The sequence below is a fragment of the Chiloscyllium punctatum genome, chromosome 9, assembly GCF_047496795.1.
Source record: "Chiloscyllium punctatum isolate Juve2018m chromosome 9, sChiPun1.3, whole genome shotgun sequence".
Classification (NCBI taxonomy): Eukaryota; Metazoa; Chordata; class Chondrichthyes; order Orectolobiformes; family Hemiscylliidae; genus Chiloscyllium; species Chiloscyllium punctatum.
In genome coordinates, this window is record NC_092747.1 from 6,948,661 (window position 1) to 6,968,344 (window position 19,684).

Below are 19,684 nucleotides of genomic sequence, written 5' to 3' on the forward strand. Positions count from 1 at the left end.
CCCAGGGATTTTCCTAACGATCAGGCGATGGATAAAAGCTTGCTAGCTACCATCAAATTATTACTATATCCTGACTTCATTCAGGGGATGCGAGCCTTGCTGCCTGAGCCAGCATTTGTCGTAAATCCCTAATTACTTTTGTGAAAGAAGAAGTGATCTGTCGCCTCCATCAGCTGCAGTCCTTGTGGTTTAGGTACGTCCGAAGTGCTGTGGAGTTCTCAATAAAAGCTGAACTTCGGGCGGCACGGAGGCACAGTGGTTAGCACTGCTGCCTCACAGCGCCAGAGACCCGGGTTCAATTCCTGCCTCAGGCGACTGACTGTGTGGAGTTTGCACATTCTCCCCGTGTCTGCGTGGGTTTCCTCCCACTGTCCAAAGATGTGCAGGCCAGGTGAATTGGCCGTGCTAAATTGCCGGTAGTGTTAGGTAAGGGGTAGATGTAGGGGTATGGGTGGGTTGCGCTTCGGCGGGGCGGTGTGGACTTGTTGGGCCGAAGGGCCTGTTTCCACACTGTAAGTAATCTAATCTAATCTAATCTAAGTATCCCTCAGATACTCTGCAGATGTCGGTAGACCAATTAGTACTGTTGGTATTGAGTCGGTAGCATAAAGTGTCTTGGTGGTGATAAAACATGCCAAAAGATCATTTGGCCCATCATGCATGCTGACTCACTGAACTGGTCCCATTCCCCTGCTATTTCCCATTAACCCTAAAAGTTTTCCATAGGTCCCCAGCCAAAATGTTTACAATTTGACCTTTATGAATGAAGGTACCATTTTTGGAAGAGTGCTCAGAAAGTGAACCCATTGCCATTGTACTCTGCAAGAGAAGATTTATTCACAATGATAATACTTCAGAGTTGGAATTTAATTTAGGAACACGCCTTACATTGGCTTTGTAGAGCAAGCACTCATCATTTGTCCTTTCAATTTAAAAAAACTTAAAAAATGGAGCAATACCTTTTATCTCAATATCAGTTGCTGTTGGGTATGTGCATTCTTTAATTAACTGGCTTTGGAGTGGCCAATGCAGCTTGCTTCCTAGTCTAGGTAATTTGAAGGCTTTTTGGCCTTCCTGTTGTTTATAGCAAAGAAGCAAGATTCTCCATTCTGTTTACTAGATTTCTCTTATCATAGAGTGTGTGAGGTAACCTCAACTTCATTAATTGTTGCTTATCCTCTCGAATAAGCTGGTGGTTATAGTGGACAGTGAAGAGATTACCCATCATTTCAAAGGGATCTTGATCAGTTGGGCCACTGGGCTGAACAGTGGTAGATAGTTTAGTTTGGAAGGTGTTGCATTTTAGTAATATGAATAAGGGCAGGACTTGCATAATTAATGGGTAGGGTTGTAGGGAATATTGTTGAACAGAGCAACCTAGGGATTCAGGTACACTGTTCTTTGAAAGTTGCTTCGCAGGTAGCTAGGGTGATGAGAGGGGCATTTGGCTCACTTGCCTTCATTGCTCAGACCTTTGAGTATAAGAGTTGGAACGTTACATTGCAGTTGTACAGGTTGTTGGTGAGGCTGCTTTGCGAGCACTGTGTACAGTTCTGGTTGCCCTGCTATACGAAGGATGTTATTAAATTGGAGAGGGTTCAGGAAAGATTTACGAGGATGTCACCAGGACTGAAGGGTTTGAGATATGAAGCGAGGCTGTTTAGGCTGGGAATGTATTTTGATTGGAGTAGAGGAAGTTGAGGGGTGACTGTAAAGTGGTTTATAAGAATTACGAGGGACATAGATAAGATGAATAGCAAAGGTCTTTTCCCTAGGGTAGGGGAGTTTAAAACTAGATAACAATTTTCAGGTGAGAGGAGAAAGATTTAAAAGGGACCTGAGGGGGTATAAAGAGTGGTTTTAAAGTGGAATGAACTGCCAGAGGAAGTGGTAGATGCAGGTAGGGTTACAACATTTTAAGGCATTTGTTATGCTACATGAATAGGAAAGATTTGGAGGGATATGGGCCAAACACAGACAAATGGAACTTGGTCGGCATGGACTAGTTGGATCAAAGGGTCTGTTTCCATGCTGTATGACTGTATGACCTCCGAGATCTGTGGAAGCTTGTTCACTATGTCCAAGACAGAGACTGTTTGATATCCAGATCCTAATGACTTCGAGGGAAATGGGGATGGGGTGGGAAATTGATGTTGAAGATGATGATCAGGCAACAGTTAGAATGACTGTGGTGGTATGAATGGCTGAATGGCCACCTCCTGCTCCAGTGTTCCCCCCTATAGTCCAAGAGCTTGCTATTCAGTGCTGGTATGGATAATTAAGTGAGCTGCTCAAAATCTAAACACCAGACCCTTCGGCCCAACAAGCCCACACTGACCCACCAAAGCGTAACCCACCCAGACCCATTCCCCTACATTTACCCCTTCACCTAACACTATGGGCAATTTAACATGGCCAATTTACGTAACCTGCACATTTTTGGATCGTGGGAGGAAACCAGAGCACCCGGAGGAAACCCACACAGACACTGGGAGAATGTGCAAACTCCACACAGACAGTTACCCAAGGCAGGGATTGAACCTTGGTCCCTGGAGCTGTGAGGCAGCTGTGCTAACCACTCTGCCACCGTGCCGCCCCCAGTGATGGTGGATGAGTTCTAAGAAAATCCATCCATTCGTTTTCTGACTAAAGTTTCTTGCCTCAGTGACTCAGTTAAAGTTCATTGCTACAGTACTGCATGTCCCAATATGGTACTGTACCAGACTTTCTGTTCTCCTTTTCAATTTGCTAATCTATTTCCTAACGCTTCCAGGTAATTACAGGGTGCAGTGGCATAGTGCTTATGTTATCGATCAGAAATATGTCCCTAATGCTTCAAACATGGGAGTTCAAACCCCACTGTGGCAACTGTGGAAATTCAACTCATTAAATAAAACTTGAAGTAAAGAGTGATTAGTTATAGTGAATATGCAGCTACTGGATTGTCATTTTGGAAAAACTTTGGTTCACTATTATCCCATAGGGCAAGAGGTTAGGTTAGCTCAGTTGACTGGACGGTAAATTTGCGATGCAGAGTGATGGTTCAATTCCCAAAGCTTCCACCCTTGCATCCTCACCCCTTGCCTGAGGCATGATGACCCTCAAGATTAAACCACCACCAGTCACCTTTCTAATGCAAGAGCTGCCCTATGGTCTTCTGGGACTATGTGACGTTACTTATCCTAGAGGGAGGTCATCTGTTGCCCTTAACCAATCCAATCTACTTGTGACTCCAGACTCGCGACCCTCTACAATGACTGAGTAGGCCATTGAGATGATTAAGAATGCGCAATAAATGCTGTCTTTGTCAGTGATGTCCTATGTCGTGAGCAAATAATGAAATGGATTTGTGGCAAGGGAAGTTGTAATTCAGTGAAATCAATTAATTCTTGAACGCAAATTACTGGAACTTTTGGGATGGAAGTTGAGGCAAGAGAACAGCAATATCTTGACATTACTCCGTGTCTTTAACATGAACCTTTCCAAGCTGGTTCACAGGAGGCGAAAGTTGGCCCAGGACAAGCCAGACATTACTCTCTTTTGATCACATCTTAATTTCAAGAAGCTTCTCAAAACAGGAAAGTTTAAGGTCTGATGGCAGAGCACAACCACTCATGGTGGGCAATGGCAGTGACACATCTTGTACAAAGTTCCAAATACAGAAATTGCTGGCAGCATCTGTAGAGAGAGAGAGAGAGAGAGAGAGCAGCATCTGTCGAGAGAGAAATGAGAGTTAACCCTTTGAGTTCAGTGACACTTCTTTAAAACTCATTGGTGGGGGTGGGTGAGGGGTGGCCATTTCTCCTGGGTTCTTGAGATGGGTGATACTGATGAAGCGAGTTGTGCAGTCTATGCTCCTAACAGGGGTTTGAGGAGAGCGACCAACTACCATTAGCTCAGTATCCCATTGTCCTTATCCACATTTGAGACAGATGGTACACAGAATCAGGAGATCCATGTAAAAATCAACTTCCCTTAAGATCTGAAATTTGTCAGAAGATGTAACTCCTTTGGGGGAGGGGTGGAGGGGGAAAGTAATTTTAAAAACTTATAGAAATCTTTTTTTAAAAAAGAAAGCAGCATGAGGCCATTTGGCCCATTAAGTGCTCCTCCATTTAATATGATCATGGCTGACTATTCAGCTCAGTGCCCTATTCCTGTTTTCTGTGGTAGAGAATTCCCCAGGCTCCCCACTCTCTGGGTGAAAAATTGCTCCTGATCTTCGTCCTGAATGGCCTACCCTGTATCCTTAGACTGTGGTGTGTGGTTTGGGCTCACCTGTGATTGGGAACATCCTTCCTGCATTTATTCCACCGAGTCAAGTCCTTTATCAATGTTCTCACTTAGGAAGGTCTGTGTCAAAATCTTGTATTGCAAGCAAGTACACCAGCATTATTTGAACCCTATGCAGACCAGTTTGACAAATGACCATTGTATTTTCAAGGATGTGCTTTAACACATTAAAAATCCCTGGAGAATATAGTTAGATCTCTGGAACCTCTGTTTGAATTGTTTGTACACTCTATTTTTTCAAATAAGCACACACAAGTTTATTGTAAAGACACATCAGTTTAAATAAAATCAGTAACAAAAAAAATGGTAAAGCTTCTGTAGTCCCATCAGAGAAAGAGAGAGCCAACTAATGGTGGTTTAACCTGATGGTTACCACCCCTCCAGTGAGGGGAGAGGTTGAGGAGGAGAGTGCTTCATGGTAACCTCAGCTGGTTTGAGAATTGAATCCCACAGTTGGTGTCACTTTGTATCACAAACCAGCCATCCAGCCAACAGAGCTAACCAACTTCCCTTGTTACAAAGCACAGAGGGTTAAATTCATCTCGCTGTCTTGAGAAACCGTGTCACAATCGATTAAGTAGCTGAAGGCTTTTTTTTTTGTACAGGAAGTTTTTGAAACAAAAATGGTGACAATTTTATTGTTTTCTGTCTATTTAAAATGTTTTATGATCTCTTAACAGTCTGGTCTAATCCTGTTGTGTATCATCTGAGCCTCATGCATCTTTGGCTGATTTTGTTTCTGCAACCTCTCTTTCTAAATGTTTTGTTAGCCATCTTTCCTTCTATCACACAAACCTATTGTAAATTGATCATCCAAGAGCTAGCCTGTCTTGTTGTAAAAAAAATTGTTTCAAAATAGAAGCCAAGTTGAGTTGTTTTTCTCTGTAGGTGTTCATTCCTCGTGTAGCTGGTGAAAATATACTTTTAAAATGAAAGGTTATTTTCTTGTAATATACAATGGTTTCAGCAAAGTGATAAATGACGTTGACCTGAAACATTAACTTTCACGCCAGGGATGCTGCCTGACCTGCACAGTTTTACTAAGCAATTTTTGTTTTTGTTTATGTTGATATAATTGTGGGTTTATGGAAATTTCACTTCAAACCTAACCTTTTGTATCAGAATAGAAGTGGAGTTGCAGGTAGATAGGATAGTGAAGAAGGCATTTGGTACGCTTGCCTTTATTGATCGGTACATTGAGTATAGGAATTGGGAGGTCATGTTGCGGCCATACAGGACATTGGTTAGGCTACGTTTGGAATACTGTGTTCAATTCTGGTCTCCCTGCTATATGAAGGATGTTGTGAAACTTGAAAGGGTTCAGAAAAGGGTTACAAGGATGTTGCCATGGTTGGAGGATTGGAGCAATAGGGAGAGGCTGAACATGGGCTATTTTCTCTGGAGCATCAGAGGCTGAGGAGTAACATAGAACATAGAACATAGAACAATACAGCACAGAACAGGCCCTTCGGCCCACGATGTTGTGCCGAACTTCTAACCTAGATTAAGCACCCATCCATGTACCTATCCAAATGCCGCTTAAAGGTCGCCAATGATTCTGACTCTACCACTCCCACGGGCAGCGCATTCCATGCCCCCACCACTCTCTGGGTAAAGAACCCACCCCTGATATCTCCCCTATACCTTCCACCCTTCACCTTAAATTTATGTCCCCTTGTAACACTCTGTTGTACCCGGGGAAAAAGTTTCTGACTGTCTACTCTATCTATTCCTCTGATCATCTTATAAACCTCTATCAAGTCACCCCTCATCCTTCGCCGTTCCAACGAGAAAAGGCCGAGAACTCTCAACCTATCCTCGTACGACCTACTCTCCATTCCAGGCAACATCCTGGTAAATCTTCTCTGCACCCTCTCCAAAGCTTCCACATCTTTCCTAAAGTGAGGCGACCAGAACTGCACACAGTACTCCAAATGTGGCCTAACCAAAGTCCTGTACAGCTGCAACATCACCTCACGACTCTTGAATTCAATCCCTCTGCTAATGAACGATAATACTCCATAGGCCTTCTTACAAACTCTATCCACCTGAGTGGCAACCTTCAAAGATCTATGTACATAGACCCCAAGATCCCTCTGTTCCTCCACCTGACTAAGAACCCTACCATTAACCCTGTATTCCGCATTCTTATTTGTTCTTCCAAAATGGACAACCTCACACTTGGCAGGGTTGAACTCCATCTGCCACTCCTCAGCCCAGCTCTGCATCATATCTAAGTCCCTCTGCAGCCGACAACAGCCAACCTTAAAGGTTTATAAAATCATGAGGGGCATGGATAGGGTGAATAGTCAAGGTCTTTTTGGCAGGATTGGGGACTCCAAAACTAGAGGGCATAGGTTTAAGGTGAGAGGGGAATGATTTAAAAGAGACCTAAGGGGCAATGTTTTCATGCAGAGGGTGGTACGTGTATGGAATGAGCTGCCAGAGGAAGTGGTGGAGGCTGGTACAATTACAACATTTAAAAGGTGTCTGGATGGGTATATGAATAGAAAGGGTTTAGAGGGATATGGGTCAAATGGGACTAGATTTATTTGGGATATCTGTTGGCCTGGATGAATTGGACCAAAGTTGCTGTGCAGCTCTATGACACTAATTCAGTGGAAGCTAGGGAGCTTTTTTTTTTCTCTTTTATTCTCTCATGGAATATGGGCACTGCAGGCATTTGTTTCCCATCCCCAAGTCTCTTGAACTGAATAGGACCATTTCAGAGGGCAGTTAAGATTCAAGCACAATCCTGCAGTTCTGGAATCGCATGTAGGCCAGACTAGGTAAGGGCGACAGTTTTCATCCCTAAAGGACATTAAGTGAACCAGATGGGTTTTTCCAACGATTCACTGTGGTTTCATTTTCATCATTAATGAAATTAGTTTTTTACTTTTTAAAAGAAATCCCGATTTATCAATTGATCTGGAATGCCCAAGCTGCTGTGGTGGGATTTGAACTCGTGTCCTCCATTTGTGAACTTCTGAATATTTAACTGCAGAGCTCAAAGGGTAGTTAGGCAATAAATGCTGGCTGTGTCAGTGATCTTGACATGCCATGAAGGAATACATTTAGAAAGCATAAAGTCACTCCCCACCCTCACTCGGAAATAATATCATTGTTCCTTCAGTGTCGCTGGGTCAAAATGCTGGGACTGCCTCCCTCGTTGCACTGCATGCGGACTGCAGTAGTTCCACACTGAAGGTGACACACCAACACTACCTTCACAGCAATTACAACATGACAATTATGTTCATGACATGAGCCAGTAAAAGTAATCAAAATAAGGGGATCAGCCATAATCTTATTGAATTATGGAGTGGACTTCATGGGCTGAGTTGCCTGCTTCCACCCTCAATGTCCTATGCTCTAACTCTAAAACTCTGATTGGAGTTGATACAGAGAAGAAGGCACTTCTGGCTGTAGGTAACCTGGAGATCCTAAGTAGGAGAAAGTCACCAATAAACCCAATTGGAAATTAGTGCCAAACATCTTCACCCAGAGAGTGAGGAGAATGCGCATTTCGTCCTCGCAGAGACTGGTTCAGATGAATAGTATAGAACATACAAGGGGGAAGCTGGATAAACACGAGGGAGGAAGGAATGGAAGGATATGCTAATGAGGGAGTTCGAAAAAGAGGCTTGTTTGGACCAAGACCCCCAGAACAGCCTTTTTCTCTGTTAAATATTGTGCAAATTTCTGGATGTGGCAATGCAGCTGCAGACACAATTCCTGAGCTGGTATCCCTTTCTTTATGCTGCTGAGCCAACAAATACAGAAGAACAGAACTTGGCTTTCCTTCTCCCTCCCATTGACAGCCTCATCCCCCCTAGTCCAGGGACTCCCCACATACGTTCGAGACACCACCCACCCCCTCCACCTCCTCCAAGACTTCCGTTTCCCTGGCCCCCAACGCCTTATCTTCACCATGGATATCCAATCCCTCTACACCTCCATTCGCCATGACCAGGGCCTCCAAGCCCTCCGTTTTTTCCTCTCCAGACGTCCCCAACAGTACCCTTCCACTGACACTCTCATTCGTTTGGCGGAACTGGTCCTCACCCTTAACAATTTCTCCTTTGAATCCTCCCACTTCCTCCAGACCAAAGGCGTAGCCATGGGCACACATATGGGCCCCAGCTATGCCTGTCTCTTTGTTGGCTATGTAGAACAGTTGATCTTCCGTAAGTACACCGGCACCACTCACCACCTCTTCCTCCGCTACATTGATGACTGCATTGGCGCCACCTCGTGCTCCCGCGAGGAGGTTGAGCAATTCATCAACTTCACCAACACATTCCACCCTGACCTTAAATTTACCTGGACCATCTCTGACACCTCGCTCCCCTTCCTGGACCTCTCCATCTCCATTAGTGACGACCGACTTGACACTGACATTTTTTACAAACCCACTGACTCCCATAGCTACCTAGATTACACCTCTTCCCACCCTATCTCTTGCAAAAATGCCATCCCGTATTCCCAATTTCTCCGCCTCCGCCGTATCTGCTCCCAGGAGGACCAGTTCCACCATAGGACACACCAGATGGCCTCCTTCTTTAGAGACCGCAATTTCCCTTCCCACGTGGTTAAAGGTGCCCTCCAATGCATCTCGTCCACATCCCGCACCTCCGCCCTCAGACCCCACCCCTCCAACCGTAACAAGGACAGAACGCCCCTGGTGCTCACCTTCCACCCTACAAATCTTCGCATCAACCAAATCATCCACCGACATTTCCGCCACCTCCAAAAAGACCCCACCACCAGGGATATATTTCCCTCCCCACCCCTTTCCGCCTTCCGCAAAGACCGTTCCCTCCGTGACTACCTGGTCAGGTCCACACCCCCCTACGACCCACCCTCCCATTCTGGCACTTTCCCCTGCCACCGCAGGAACTGTAAAACCTGTGCCCACACCTCTTCCCTCACCTCTATCCAAGGCCCTAAAGGAGCCTTCCACATCCATCAAAGTTTCACCTGCACATCCACTAATATCATTTATTGTATCCGTTGCTCCCGATGTGGTCTCCTCTACATTGGGGAGACTGGGTGCCTCCTAGCAGAGCGCTTTAGGGAACATCTCCGAGACACCCGCACCAATCAACCAAACCGCCCCGTGGCCCAACATTTCAACTCCCCCTCCCACTCTGCCGAGGACATGGAGATCCTGGGTCTCCTTCACCGCCACTCCCTCACCACCTGACGCCTGGAGGAAGAACGCCTCATCTTCCGCCTCGGAACACTTCAACCCCAGGGCATCAATGTGGACTTCAACAGCTTCCTCATTTCCCCTTCCCCCACCTCATCCTAGTTTCAAACTTCCAGCTCAGTTACTGTCTCCTTGACTTGTCCGACCTGCCTATCTTCTTTTCCACCTATCCACTCCACCCTCTCCTCCTTGACCTATCACCTTCATCTCCTCCCCCACTCACCCATTGTACTCTATGCTACTCTCTCCCCACCCCCACCCTCCTCTAGCTTATCTCTCCATGCTTCAGGCTCACTGCCTTTATTCCTGATGAAGGGCTTTTGCCCGAAACGTTGATTTCGCTGCTCGTTGGATGCTGCCTGAACTGCTGTGCTCTTCCAGCACCACTAATCCAGCCTCATGACATTGTTGGTCAGGGCTTTTGTGACTGAATGTTAGCTGTCACTGAAAGGAAGATTGACGTATGTTGTGCTATCCCCCACTGCAGAGTCACCTGAAGTGTTTCGGCCACCAATTAGACATGTTTCTCTTGAAGGGTAATCATTGATTTCATGTAGGTTGAGGGTGGGGGGTGGGGGGAGAAATTTGGAATTGTCTGTTCATCCCTGTGAATGACAGGACAGTTGAATCTAACGTTGCTGGGATTTCAAAGGCATATGAAGCTAAAAGGTGATGGGGAAGTGGAATTTAAATGCAAATCACTTGCATTACAGTTAAAGACACGAGGAATTGAATGATTCTTCAGAGCAATGGGATGAATGACTCAATGACTGGATTGCACCCCTATCCTTTCCATTTTATGACATCAGAGGTCATAGTGATTTTCAGTGACCTTGGATATTACTTGAAAACAAATGATTGGAACTGTGAAGCTGAAATGTGAGGCCAAGAAAGGCATAAAGCCATCAGTCAGGTAAGTCTGTGGCATGGAAAGGGGCCACTCTTCCCATCATTTCTATGCTAGCCAAAATAATGAAATGCCCAACCTAATTCCACTTTGCAGCAACCCTGTCGATTAGGGCAATTGAGTAGCATTTTAAAAAAAAATCATTCATGAGGGTGTCACTGGCTAGACCAACATTTATTGCCCATCCCTAACTGTCCATTGACAGTTAAGAGTCAACCACATTGCTGTGGGTCTGGAGTCACATGTAGGCTGGACCAGGTGAGGTTGGCAGTTTCCTTCCCTAAAGGGCATTAGTGACCCAGATGGGTTTTTCCTGACATCAACAACAGATTCATGGTCATCAGTAGATTTGTAATTCCAGATTTTTGAGTTCAAATTCTACCGTTTGCTGTGGCAAGAGTCAAACCCAGATCCTCAGAATGATACCTAGGTCTCTAGACTAACAGTCCAATGATAATGCTACTAGGCCATCGCCTCCCTTTGATAATATCCTTCATATTATTTCACAGATGTGGGTGACACTGGCAAGGACAGCATTTGTTGTCCATCCCGAGTTGCCCTTGAACTGAACGGCTTGGAGGACAGTTCAGGGTCTAGCACTTTGCTGTGGGTCTGGAGTCATGTGTAAACCAGATAGGCTAAAAATGTCCTTCCTTCAAGAGTATTAGTGAACCATATAGATTTTAATAACAATCCACAGATTCACTGAATTGCAACAATGCAGGAAAAAGGCCATTTTGCCCATTGTGCTTATGTCGATTCTATTATCCATTGCCAGTCTCTTGCCTTTTCCCCATAGCCATGAACACCATTTCGATCCACATTATCATCCACTGACCCTCATGAATGCCTCAATTGAACCTGCCTCTACATTTCCAGGCAGTGCATTCCATACTCTAACCTCTTGCTGCTGATTTTTTTTCTTTCCCACATTGCCCTTACTTCATTGGCATATCACTTTACATCTTGTTCTTTTTCTCTTTATAAGTGGGAACAGCTTCTCTTGATCTACTCTATCCAACTTGTTCATGATTTTGAAAACCTCTATCAAATCCCCTCTCAGCCTTTTCCCCTCTGAGCAGAATAGTCCCACCATCTTCAAACTCTCCTCATATTGAGGTTTCTGGAGCTATTTTTGTAAATCACTTCTGTGCTTTCTCCAATGCATTCACATCTTTCCTATAAAGAGGTGCCCAGAGCTGTACACAATACTGCAGCTGAGGTCTAACAAATGATTACTTGTTCTCCATAATAACTTGGGTCCACAAGGACAAGATCATTGGGATATGGGTAGGAAGCAGGTGTTCCCCTTAATAAAAGGATCAGTTGTGAAGGGGCACAATGAGGTGAGAGGCAGGAGGATTTGAGGAAGAGATATTCTATCCAGATGATGTTTGTAATCTGGAATATCCTACCTGGGAAGGTAATAGAGATGGGAAACCTCACAACCTTTTTAAAAGAAAATGTGGTTGGGCACTTAAAAGGTCAGAAGATTCAAGACGATGAGCCTGGTGTGGGATTAGTGTAGATTGAGTCAGTGCTGACCTATGGACTGAAAGGCCTTCTCAGCACTATGTAACTGTAAACTCAGCTGGGAATCCAGGAGAATGTGTTTTTGCAAGGAATGGTTTGACTATGGAATTCACTGCCCTGAGGAGTAGCTGAGGTAATTAACACAGATGAACCAAAGGGGAAATCTGAATAAAGACAAGGTGGGAAGGAAGAGGGGAATATGTAGATGGAGGCTGGCCTGTAATATGAACAATCTCACAGGCCATTTGGCTTATTTGGGCTGTAAATACTGTGGTAACACCTTTACCACCAAGTGAAAACAAACTCAAAGAGCAAGTTGCAAGAGGAAGAGAGCAGTCCCCTCACTGCTTTGTAGGGTTGGAAAGAAACATTGTAGCCTCTTTTCTCGATGTCCAGTTTGATGCAGTCCAGTAAATCGGAGGCCGTTGGCGAAGGTTTCCAGGGGCCAAATTTCACCAGAGTGTCCTTGTCAGGGCCCAGATCCCTGATGGTTTCCAGGACCTTTGCCTCATCCTCTTTGTCTTTGACCACACAGACCATCACCCAGGATCGGCGAGAGCCCACGCTTTCCGCCCTGGCCAGGTGAATGAGCACCTCGATGTTCTCCATGTAATTTGGCACCTCGCTCAAAAACTGCTGCCTTCCGACCAGCTCCCCGTACAGTTCCGGCGAATCCTTGAGCAGCTCCACCAGAGGCTCAATGTTATAGAACAGGGCCTCCTGGTAAATTTGCTGGGTGAACCGGGTTGGTAGCTGTCCACTCCGAAGGAATGCCAAGATGTATTTGAAGAAGGTTCCTTCTCTGTCGATGAAGATTCTGCCTTTGCGGTCAATGGTTGCTTTGCCAGGATTGCTGCATAGTTCAGCCAGTGTGGACCTAGGATATTTCTTCAGGGTACTCGCTGTTGTGGTGTAGATCTCACCCCCAACATTAAGAATCATAACTCCTGAAGCCTGTTACAGGGAGGGGAGGGAAGAGAAGAGAATTTCATCATTAAACATGAATTCTCAGTGGGCATGGTAGTTTAGATTTGATTAGATTCCCTTCGGCCCAGCAAGTTCACACCGACACTCCGAGTAACCCACCCAGACCCATTTCCCTCTGACTAGTGTTGTGGTTATGTTACAAGACTGGTAAAACTTCATTTAAAAACTTATCTCTTGGGAGCAGTGGCCTTCATTTCTGCAGCAGGAGTGGCGAGAGGCAGAAACTGGGGTCTGTCAGGAAGCTAAATTCTTTGTTTAAGATCTTACCAGAGTGCAAAGGCTTCTGGGACTCTTTTTTTTCTCTCTCTTGCAGGTATTTTAAGATGGGTGTCTGCTGTTACATGTGTCTGGCACAGAGTCTGTCCTTGTTGCTCAGAAGAGCAGGGGGGAGAGGAGGAGAGCATTAGTCACTGGGGACTCAGTAGTTAGGGGGACAGATAGGAGATCCTGTAGGAATGAGAGACACTCGCGGTTGGTGTGTTACCCCTCAGGTGCAAGTGCCTGTGATGTCTCCACTCATGTTTTCGGGATCCTTAAGAGGGGAGGGAGAACAACCCCAAGTTGTGGTCCACATAGGCACCAACAACATAGTTGGGAAAAGGGATGGGGATGTAAGGCAGAAATTCAGGTAGCCAGGGTGGAAGCTTAGAGCTCGAACAAATAGAGTTGTTATCTCTGGTTTGTTACCCATGCCACGTGCTAGCGAGGAGAGGAATAGGGAGAGAGAGCAGTTGAACACGTGGCTACAGGGATGGTGCAGAAGGGAGGGTTTCAGATACCTGGATAATTGGGGCTCATTCTGGGGTAGGTGGGACCTCTACAAATGGGATGGTCTACACCTGAACCTGAGGGGAACCAATATCCTGAGGGGTGGAAATCTACTAATGTTCTTCCGGGGAATTTAAACTAATTCAGCAAGGGGATGGGAACCTGAATTGTATCTCCAGAATAAAGAAGGTTGAGTAGTGAGATCATGAGTAAGGTTTCAAGGTTGCAGGAGTGTACCAGCAGACAGGAAGGTGGTTTGAAGTGTGTCTACCTCAACACCAGGAGCATCCAGAATAAAGTGGATGAACTTGCAGCATGGGTTGGTACCTGGGACTTTGATGTTGTGGCCATTTCGGAGACATGGATAGAGAAGGAAAGGGAATGGTTGTTGCAGGTTCTAGGGTTTAGATGTTTCAGTAAGACCAGGGAATGTTGTAAAAGAGAGGGAGGTATGGCAATGTTAGTCAAGGACAATATTACGGTGGCAGAAAGACGTTTGATGAGGGTCGTCTACTGAGGTAGTATGGGCTGAGATTAGAAACAGGAAAGGAGAGGTCACCCTGTTGGGAGCTTTCTACAGGCATCCAAATATTTCCAGAGATGCAAGGGAAGGATTGCAAAGATGATTTTTGGTCGGAGTGAAAGCAGCAGAGTAGTTGTTATGGGGCATTTTAACTTTCCAAATATTGACTGGAAATACTATAGTTCGAGTACTTTAGATGTGTCAGTTATTGTCCAATCTGCGCAAGAGGGTTTCCTGACACAGTATGTAGACAGGCCAACAAGAGGCGAGGCCACATTGGATTTGGTACTGGGGTGTGAACCTGGCCAGATGTTCGATTTAGATGTAGGTGAGCACTTTGGTGATGGTGACCATAATTCAGTGATATTTACTCCAGCCTTGGAAAGGAATAGGTATATACTGCAGGACAAGTGTTATTGCTGGGAGAAAGCAATTATGATGCGATTAGGCAAGATTTAGGATGCATAGAATGGCGAAGGAAACTGCAGGGGATGGGTACAATTGAAATGTGGAGCTTGTTCAAGGAACAGCAACTATGGGTCTTTGAAAAGTATGTACCTGTCGGGCAGGGAGGAAGTGGTTGAATGAGGGAATTGTGCTTTATCAAAGAAGCTGAATCTCTTGTCGAGAGGAAGGAGGAGGTTTATGTAAAGATGAGACATGAATAGTCAGTTGGGGCACTTAGGAGATACAAGTTAGCCAAACAGGACCTAAAGAGAGATCTAAGCAGAGCCAGGAGGGGACATGAGAAGTCGTTGGCAGATAGGATCAAGGAAAACCCTCAAGCTTTCTATAGGTATGTCAGGAATAAAAGAATGACTAGAGTCAGATTAGGGCCAGTCAAGGATGGTAGTGGGAGGTTGTGCGTAAAGTCTGACAAGAGGCACTAAATGAATATTTTTTGTATTTTTCCTGTGTGAATACAGACCATGTTCTCAAGGAGAATACTGAGATACAGGCTATTTGACTAGATGTGATTGAGGTTAAAAGGAGGAATAGCAAAGTCCCCTGGGCCAGATAGGATTTATCCTAGGATTCTCTGGGAAGCCAAGGAGGAGATTACAGAGCCTTTGGCTTTGATCTTTATGTCATTAATGTCTGCAGGAATAGTGCCAGAAGAATGGAGGATAGCAAATGTTGTGTCCTTGCTCAAGAAGGGGAGTAATTATAGATTAGTGAGCCTTACTTCTGTTGTGGGCAAAGTTTTAGAAAGGATTATAAAAAATAGGATTTATAATAATCTGGAAAGGAAGAATTTAATTAGGGATAGTCAACACAGTTTTGTGAAGAGTACGTTGTGCCTCACAAACCTTATTGAGTTCTTTGAGAAGGTGACCAAGCAGGTGGATGAGGGTAAAGCAGTTGATGTGATGTATATGGAATTCAGTAAAGCGTTTGATATTGTTCCCCACATTAGGCTATTGCAGATAATACGGAGGCATGGGATTGAGGGTGATTTAGTGATTTAGATCAGAAATTGGCTAGCTGTAAGATGGTTGATGTGAGATGTTCATAGTGGAATTCAATTAGTAGTGGTGTACTGTTTTGGGGGCACTGCTGTTTATCAGTTTTGTATATGACCTAGATGAGGGCATAGAAGAATGGGTTAGTATATTTGCAGATTACACTAAATTTGGTGGAGTTGTGGATAATGCTGAAGGATGTTGCAGGTTACAGAGGGCCATAGATAAGCTGTAGAGCTGGGCTGAGAGGTGGCAAATGGACTTTAATGCGGAAAAGTGTGAAATCATTCACTTTGGAAAGAACAACAGGAATACAGAGTACTGGGCTAATGGTAAGATTCTTGGTAGTGCAGGTGAACAGAGGGATCTTGATAGGTGAAAATGAGGACTACAGATGCTGGAGCACAAAGTTAAGATTAGAGTGGTGCTGGAGAAGCATAGCAGGTCAGGCAGCATCCGAGGAGCAGGGAAATCGATGTTTTGGGCAGGCGCCGTTCATCAGAAATGAGTCTTCCTGATGAAGGGGTCCTGTCCAAAATGTCAATTTTCCAGCTCCTCGGATGCTGTCTGACCTGCTGTGCTTTTCCAGCACCACTCTAATCTTGAGAGAGATATCGGTGTCAATGTTCATAGATCCCTGAAAATTGCCACCCGGGTTGGTCGGGTTGTTAAAAGCCAGTGCACCATATGCCTTCTTATCAGTAGAGGGATTGAGTTTTGGAGCTATGAGGTCATGTTACAGCTGTACAAAACTCTGGTTGCCGCCGCACTTGGAGTATTGCGGCAGTTCTGGTCAGTGCATTATAAACATATGTGGAAGCTGTGGAAAGGTGCCAGAGGAGATTTACTAGGCTGTTGCCTGGTATGGACGGCAGGTCTTACGAGGAAAGGCTGAGGGACTTGAGGTTGTTTTCATTACAGAGAAGAAGTTTGAGAGGTGACTTGATGGATTAGATTAAAATGGATTAGATTACTTACAGTGTGGAAACAGGCCCTTCGGCCCAACAAGTCCACACCGACCCGCCGAAGCGCAACCCACCCATACCCCTACATCTACCCCTTGCCTAATACTACGGGCAATTTAGCATGGCCAATTCACCTGACCTGCACATCTTTGGACAGTGGGAGGAAACCGGAGCACCCGGAGGAAACCCACGCAGACACGGGGAGAATGTGCAAACTCCACACAGTCAGTCGCCTGAGGCAGGAATTGAACCCGGGTCTCTGGCGCTGTGAGGCAGCAGTGCTAACCACTGTGCCACCGTGCCGCCCACACGCAAGATAATTGAGACACGCAAGATAATCAGAGGATTAGGTAGGGTGGACAGTGAGAGTCTTTTTGCTGAGATGGTGATGGCTAGCATAAGGGGACATAGCTTTAAATTGAGGGGTTATAGTTATAGGACAGATGTTAGAGGTAGTTTCTTTACTCAGTGGTAGGGGTGTGGAAAGCCCTGCCTGTAACAATCGTAGACTAACCAATTTTAAGGACATTTAAATGGTCATTGGATAAACATATGGATGAAAATGGAATAGTGAGGTTAGATGGGCTTCAGATTGATTCCACAGGTCGGCGCAACATCGATGGCTGAAGGGCCTGTACTGCGCGGTAATGTTCGAGTTCTATGGAAAAGGTGGACAGTGAGAGAGCCTTTTCCCTCAGATGGTGATGGCTAGCATGAGGGGACATAGCTTTAAATTGAGGGATGATAGATATAGGACAGATGTCAGAGGTTGGTTCTTTTCTCAGAGAGTAGTAGGGACGTGGAACACCCTGCCTGCAACAGTAACAGACTCGCCAACTTTAAAGGCATTTGAATGGTCATTGGATAAATGGTGGCACAGTGGTTAGCACTGCTGCCTCACAGCGCCGGAGACCCGGGTTCAATTCCCGCCTCAGGCGACTGACTGTGTGGAGTTTGCACGTTCTCCCCGTGTCTGCGTGGGTTTCCTCCGGGTGCTCCGGTTTCCTCCCACAGTCCAAAGATGTGCAGGTCAGGTGAATTGGCCATACTAAATTTCCCGTAGTGTTAGGTAAGGGGTAGATATAGGGGTATGGGTGGGTTACGCTTTGGGGGGGCGGTGTGGACTTGTTGGGCCGAAGGGCCTGTTTCCACACTGTAAGTAATCTAAAAAAAAATAATTGGAGAGTGTAGGTTAAATGAGCTTTAGATTGGTTTCACAGGTCGGTGCAATATTGAAGGCTGAAGGGCCTGTACTGTGCTGTAATGTTCTACATTCTAAACTTGAATTCAAGCTCAAATCCGACCAAGGCAGCCTGGAGTAGTGGTGTATGAAAGAAAGCCTGGCGTAGGCAGCTAATATCAGTAATCATAGAACCTCCACAGTGTGGAAGCAGGCCATTCAGCCCATCAAGTCCACACTGATCCTCGAAAGAATATCTCACCTAGACTCACCCACCCCACCCTACCCCAATCCCCCCCTAACCCTGCATTTCCCATGGCTAACCCCCCTCCATAGCCTGCACACCATGGGCAATTTAGCATGGCCAATCCACCCTAACCTGCACAGTTTTGGACTGTGGCTGGAAACAAGAGCATCCCCAGAGGGGAACCCCACAGGCACGGAGAGAATGTACTAACTTCACTCGGACAGTTGCCCGAGGCTGGACTCGAACGTGGGTCCCTGACGTGTGAGACAGCAGTGCTCACCACTGAGCCACCCTTGAATGGCACCCCTTTGTTAGGGAGGGGGGGAATCTGATTGAGAGGCACAGACAGTAGATCATGACATTCTTGTGGACACCCTGTGGGCAGATGTGTCTAAGACCAGAGGGCATGTGTTTAAGCTGAGAAACATGTGGTTTGGAGGAGATTGGAGGGAAAACGTTTTCACCTGGAGGGTGGTGGAAGCATGGAACATGCTGCCTGAGGGGGTGGTCAAGACTGGTACACTTGCGACATTTAAGAAGCATCTGAGTAAGCACTTGAGGTTCATAAGGAAGAGGTACTAGAAATACTGCAGAGTGTGAAAATAGGCAAGTCCCCTGGGCCAGATGGGATCTACCCTAGGATCCTCTGGAAAGCAAGGGAAGAGATTGCCGAGCCTTTGGCATTGATCTTCAAATCATCATTGTCTACAGGAATAGTGCCTGAGGACTGGAGGATAGCAAATGTGGTTCCCTTGTTCAACCCTGGTAATTACAGACCAGTGAGTCTCACTTCAGTTGTTGGTAAAGTGTTGGAAATAGTTATAAGAGATAGGATTTATAACCATCTAGAAAAGAATAATCTGATCAGGGACAGTCAGCACGGTTTTGTGAAGGGTAGGTCGTGCCTAATGAATCTTATTGAGTTTTTTGACAAAGTGACCAAACAGGTAGGTGAGAGTAAACCGGTTGATGTGGTGTATATGGATTTCAGCAAGGCGTTCGATAAGGTTCCCCGCAGTAGGCTATTATACAAAATGCGGAGGAATGGGATTGGTGGGAGACATAGCAGTTTGGATCAGTAATTGGCTTGCTGAAAGAAAACAGTGGGTTGTAGTTGATGGAACATGTTCATCCTGGTGTCCAGTTACTAGCGGTGTACCGCAAAGGTCAGTGTTGGGTCCACTGCCGTTCGTCATTTTTATAAATGACCTGGATGAGGGCTTAGATGGGTGGGTTAGTAAATTTGCAGACGGCACTAAGGTCGATGGAGTTGTGGATAGTGACAAAGGATGTAGTAGGTTGCAGAGAAACGTAGATAGGATGCAGAGCTGGGCTGAGAGGTGGCAAATGGAGTTTAATGTGGACAAGCGTGAAGTGATACACTTTGGACGGAGTAATCGGAATGCAAAGTACTGGGCTAATGGTAAGGTTCTTGGGAGTGCAGATGAGCAGAGAGATCTCTGTGTCCATGTACACAGATCCCTGAAAGTTGCCACCCAGATTGACAAGGTTGTTAAGAAGGCATACAGTGTTTTGGCCTTTATTAATAGAGGGATTGAGTTCTGGAACCAGGAGGTTATGCTGCAGCTGTACAAAGCTCTGGTAT

At 45.6% G+C, this 19,684-nt stretch overlaps 2 protein-coding genes across 2 annotated transcripts in view; one reads left to right on the forward strand and one right to left on the reverse strand.

Annotated features, from left to right (window-relative positions):
- Positions 1-19,684, forward strand: part of LOC140481113 (P2Y purinoceptor 3) — a 119,801-nt gene that overhangs the window by 6,162 nt on the left and 93,955 nt on the right. The window lies entirely within an intron of this gene.
- On the reverse strand, positions 12,228-12,887 carry LOC140480979 (BTB/POZ domain-containing protein KCTD14-like). The gene has a single exon (XM_072576588.1). The coding sequence runs from the start codon at positions 12,885-12,887 to the stop codon at positions 12,228-12,230; it is 660 nt and encodes a 219-aa protein (XP_072432689.1).